The following is a 6,007-nucleotide window of genomic DNA, read 5'->3' on the forward strand; positions in this document are numbered from 1 at the left end:
CATTGATAAAATCTGAAATATAAAACGACTAAATTGATTAAGTTCTGAAAAATATTAATTCGTATATGAGCATGACAAAGTACCTACTATTTTATTAATTTAATTTAATAAAACGCAAATTTTTATCGTACTTATTCCACTTTTATTAATTAATATCAACTCTGTTGAAAATGTCCCTCTGAGGCGGACGAAACCGATCCAGATATTAAATATCACTTAACACTTAACAGTTACATTTTAACAGCGCCTCTCTTACTGCTGTTAAAATATAGCACTTATTGCAACAATACAACCAACTTATTGTAATTGTTACAATAAGTGCTAATACTTTAATACAAATCTACCCTAAGTGTGATAATATCTATCACTTTATCACTTTAGCGGGGTCGATAAGTATAAAATAGACCCACAGGTCTGGAAAATTCACAATAGGTATGTTGTTTTTCAAGAGTATGTGCCTTTATAGGTTGAGCAAGTACTATACTTCCATTATTCGTAAAAACAAAATGTGTTAATGCAACCTTCACTCTGTGGAGACTCATATGATCTTCTTCGTATCGAACATCGTAAAAACATAGTTAAGCTGTATAATTAAACTTATGTCTGATCTTTAATTGATAATGTCTTTATAACAGTTGAAACTGCTAGTAGTGATTATGAAATAAATTAAATTGAGTAGGAATATGTTATATAATTATATTATATTGTTTTATTGATCCCATATAAAAAGCATTCCACCAAGAATTGACATGACAATGTTGGAATTATTACATAAAATATCTACACTGAGCATTCTATTTTAAGAATTTATAAATAAACCTCTATATTAATGAACACCCACTAACACTGTATTTATAGCAGTATGACATTCCTTGTTTTATTCTATTTTTAAAATACAATCATTACAATAAATAAAATATACAAACAAATTTTGACAGGCAAAAGAAAGTCTTTTAATTTTTTAATTTATGTTGAACAAGATTGATTTCCTAAATTATATCCGAGTTTTAGAGTTCATAGTACTTTTTATTTGACGACATCTCGACGTAAAAGTCTAAAGCTTTATTGTTTTAATTTTGGAAACCATGTTTTTTTATTATTTATATCAATAAAATACATGCAAATAATTCCTTTTTAGACCGTGTATTTTTTATGAAAAATGCTCGAACGCTACATTTGATGATCGGTGAAAAGGAAAAATGAAAATGAAAATTATAACGCTATCGTCAACTTTACTAATAAAATGAGGTTCGAAACTTAGATAAACTCTGATAATTTACTGCAAGTTTAATTAAATATACTTGATCCATCTAGGTACTACTTAATGTATTTAAAATAAATAAATATTAATTAATAACTATTCAATAATCCTCCGCATATTTCAATAAGTAATGTATTGGTCCCAATATCAAATAATTTGAATGATATTTACATGTATCAAAGGTTGACTTATATTGTAATGTTTCCAGTAAATTTCCGTTATCATTTCTTTCATTATCCATTAAATATTAATTTTCGCAAAACAATTACAGTAGTTATATTGATGAAATAATTCAAATTATATTGGTCAATTTAATGTTTATTATATAGGTATATTTAATTGAAAATAAAAGACAGCAGTTAGTTACCAATTAAATATTTTTATTTTGATTTTTCGCATATATCTTCGTATTATTTATTTTTTTCATTTTTCGATGCAGTTTTTTTCGAGATAATAAATTACCAATCCTGTACAATAGCGGGAGAAGCCAAATAACCTGCAGAGTTGATGACTCCGTGGCTGGAATAGCTGGACAGTGGAGCGGCGGCGGAATACTGGACAACCGGGGAAGGCTGGACGACATTGACGGCGTTGGAATACTGGACGGGAGAATATTGGACAATAGGTTCAGAATACTCAACGACTGGTGATTGTCTCACCACAACTGGGGAGTAGGCTGATACGATTGGATTTCCGTTATGGACGACATGGCTTGGAGCTGAAGCAACATATTGAGCTGGGTGGATAAGCTCAACGTCACGATCAACAACTTGGACAGTCGGGACAGACCTTGCTACTTCAACAACAGGACCTACTTGAACAGCTGGTGCGGGAATCACTGATGAAGATACAACAGGCCTTGCGTCATGGACAACTGTGCTTGAATGGCTTGATACTGAAGTCGGTACCGATCCTACCACGGCGTGTGTAGCAACCACTGGGGAAGATTGGACAAGTCCCACAGCTGAGGTTAATTCTGGTGAGGTGTATTGTAGAACTGGAGCTGATAGCAAATGATTGGATCCATGTACCACGGTGTTGGACTGGCTGGATATCGATGTCCGTACGGAGCCTACTAAGGCTGCAGACTTGACTACGGAAATCGATGGCACGGCACGGACCAGCGTCTGGGGTTGGTGAACATACGTGTACGGGGAGATGAACCCACTTGGAGCGGCGAGGGAGACAGCCACCAGGGCAGACAATACCACCTGAAACAAATTATTTTTTTATGTTATAGCAGTGATTGAATTTGCCTTATTATATCAATACCAAATATTTTTTTTATTTTATAAATCTCAGATATATTATTTTTCTTATAAAAATATCGTATAATGATGGCCGCGCGGCTTAAGCGTCGACCTATGGGTCCCAAGTTCGAATCCTGGATCAGGCAAGTACTTAGTACAAGTAGTAAGTTTTTCAATTTGCGTGTGCGTCAAAGTAAGGACCTAATAGGTTAAGCAAGTGCCATTTCTCGTAAAACAAAATCTGTGAATACAAACCTCCACTCTGTGGAGGCCCATATGATCCTATTAGGATCATACATGGTCGAAAGAAGAATAATATCACGAGAATTTTTTACAATTTAGTTTTTTATTTTGAGTTCCACTATTATTATTATAATTATAAATGTCTCTACATAATATAATGAGCATTTATACTGATATACTAATATAAGCTAACTAGCAAAAAATATATCAAAGGGATAAAATAATTCAATTTCAGATTAAATTAAACTTTTCGTTCTCTCTCTATGTATATGTAATAAAACATATTATATTAAATCCACGTAACTTAATAATAATCGGAATCGATTTTGTTCGTTTAGTTACGCGAATGTTGTCAGCTGATACAAAAAAAATGGAACATCTCGTAAACGTACAAATTAAAAAAATATTAGCACAAAACGGGACTTGAACCTATTCTTGAATCTTGAATCTATTGAACACTCATTTGTCGTTTGTGACTTACTCATTTGAATAGAAAAACTAATTTAATACAAAAACATTTTTATAGCTATATCAATACTATCGACCGTACTTGATGGAATTTAAATTTAAATTCTAATGGATTTAAGTTTTGTACTATTCCATTTGAGTCGTTTTTTGCGACCCTGGTTTCACCTTTCGGCTTCTTCAGACACTATGTGCACTCACCAAAAGGTAAATACACACTGACAACGAATACAGTTAATTCTAACTAATACAATAAGGAATTGAGTGTATTCGAATTGTGTATTTATCTTTTGGTGAGTGCACAGAGAATATTATTTAGAATTTATCCCATCATTGAATTGTGTTGATAAATTAATTATAATTGATTGAGTTTTATTTTAATTAATATAATGTATAATTGACAGATTGGCAGCATCAAAGTAACTGTACTTTGAGTTTTTTTTTTAGGTTTATTTTTAATTATTTATTATTCACTAATATTTAAGGCACTTTGCACACTAAATACCTATAATAATTATTATGATAAATTAATTAATTATCTAAATTGTAACAACGCATATTAATTGTGTTATTTTCACTTGTATTATTATCACTGGCGTCACATAATAATATACTAACCAGTTTAAACATTTTGGTCTGTATATTTTTTGTCTGACTGAGTAAGTCACTACAAAATGTCTCAATGTAGACTGATACATCCAAGAGAATCCATCCGACTTAAATAGTTAGCGACCGAAACCACTTCAGCAATATCGAGTTCCGCATGCATATATTGACAACTGACTAAAATATTGGCCCTGATTTACATGAATTTTGGTAAAACACTAATGCTGTGACAAAGCAAAATTATTTAATTTAATCATCTTTGATAATCGCTCGGGAAAAATTTGACACATCGTGCTTACAAGCAGTCATCAAATCATAAATATCACCATTCTCTCATATTAAAATATACAGTGTCATACCTTTTGTAGTTACATCTAAATTGTACGTAAAACATTTTTCACCGTGGCATAGTTCGCGGTGAGCTTTGTTATCGGAAAGAGATGACCGTATATTATACGGTATCCAATTTTATTAGAATTAATATGAACATTAATTCAATTTTCATAGCTGATTTTGGCAAAATTCATGAATTCAATAATGAAAACCTAACTTAACCTAACAAATAATCCAGTATATCGGCTATTTTTTAAATTTGTTTTCTGCTGGCTTCCTCTACAAATATATAAACTAACCGACAAGAACCGTGTTTTATTTAGACATGAATTTTATGCCAGTACTACACGATCCAAAGAGGTTGGACGGTCTTTAATATACGACAATATATTTCCGATTCAATATTAAACGGTGAAATGTGATACGGCGAGCTACATATGTACAAGTTTCGGACACGAACTTTTGTATTTATGCCCAGCCTAATCAATGCCATACATTTCGCCATTTGTTGTTTTTCTCGCTTACATGTAATACATTGGACGCTAAAGACGCGCCCAGCGCGTAACGATTAGGTGGCCACGTAGTCAGCAGTCAATGTGGACACATCACTGTTTTTAAATAAATTTCGTCTCTAAAATAACAGCTACATTTCTTTGTAATTGAAACATGTATTACAGTTTTTCCCAAGTTTTGACGCAAGTTTTTAAGATTGACGCCAATCCTTTCCACGCGGACGGCACACCTGTTGTACACTAATTAATTGGACATTCGATATAATTAGCATGTTATTTAAATGCGGTGAATAAATAGCAATTAAATGCTCCGCGGTCAACAAGTTAAATCCTCTTTTTCTATAATTTATAATTTAACATAATAGTTACGGCTAATTTTCCTTCGTCCATCGGTTTTTGTACAACACAAACACAGACCCCTCCAAACCAACCCACCTCGTACCATACTCAGTCTTAACCGAGTTGCGTTTTAATACGTTTGGATGTGAAATATCAGAAGTTTTCCACATTGGTAATGTCTCAGGAGCAGATACCCATTACTGAGTTCGCCACGTTCTCATGTGAGCTTTGACTGATTCTAATGATTTCTCTTTAATACAAAGTACCGTGTTAGAGAAAGGCACGGATAATTAACAAAAAGGAAAGAATTTTAAAAATACATATAACAGAAAACGAAGCTAATGAATATGGACATCAAAATTTATGTGAAGAGATCTTCACGCCCGCATGCCGCGAATTACCGGGCACGATTTGGATTAGTTTACTTAGCGACATTGTTGTTAAGAATTAATAGTTGTTCACATTTTGAAGTCGCAAATCAGGTTTAAATATAAATGTCTCAAAGACAAAAGTAATAATAAACTGCTTTGCTGAACTAAAATCAGTTCTCATCAATGGCACTGAAATCGAGCGAGTCAACAACTACGTCTATCTTGGACAACATATGTCAATTGACGGTGGTATGTAGGATGAGATTGCTCGCAGAACTAAACTGGAATGGAGTGCATTTGGGTGCCTGAATAGTACATATCTTCAAAAGTGACCCTACCATTGTGTCTTAAGCGTAAAGTATTCAACCAATGTATGCTACCAACACTCACACATGCGTGTAAAACATGGACTCTTAATGTGAGAAAAATCCAAAAATTATAAGTAGCGCAACGTGGTATGGAAAAGTGCATGCCGGGCATGACGCGTAAAAGTCACAAAAGAAACCAATGGTTAAAGAAGCAGACAAGAGTACGCGATCTGATATAGGTCGCTGAGCAGATGAAATGTCAATGGGCTGGACATGTCACTCGGTGAATAGATAACCGCTGGATAAATGTCGTCATAAA

General features: G+C 33.3%; 1 protein-coding gene across 1 annotated transcript; it reads right to left on the reverse strand.

Annotated features, from left to right (window-relative positions):
- Nucleotides 1–1,620: 1,620 nt before the first annotated feature.
- Nucleotides 1,621–3,913, reverse strand: LOC147063530 (uncharacterized). Its single transcript, XM_085959710.1, has 2 exons — nt 3,838–3,913; nt 1,621–2,472 (listed from the first exon to the last, which is right to left on the reverse strand). The coding sequence occupies exons 1-2, from the start codon at nt 3,847–3,849 to the stop codon at nt 1,720–1,722; spliced, it is 765 nt and encodes a 254-aa protein (XP_085815836.1). The 5' UTR covers nt 3,850–3,913; the 3' UTR covers nt 1,621–1,719.
- Nucleotides 3,914–6,007: the final 2,094 nt, after the last annotated feature.

Source organism: Rhyacophila brunnea, unplaced genomic scaffold (genome assembly GCF_057557595.1).
Source record: "Rhyacophila brunnea isolate RB1 unplaced genomic scaffold, BYU_Rbru_1.0 scaffold_9, whole genome shotgun sequence".
Taxonomy (NCBI): domain Eukaryota; kingdom Metazoa; phylum Arthropoda; class Insecta; order Trichoptera; family Rhyacophilidae; genus Rhyacophila; species Rhyacophila brunnea.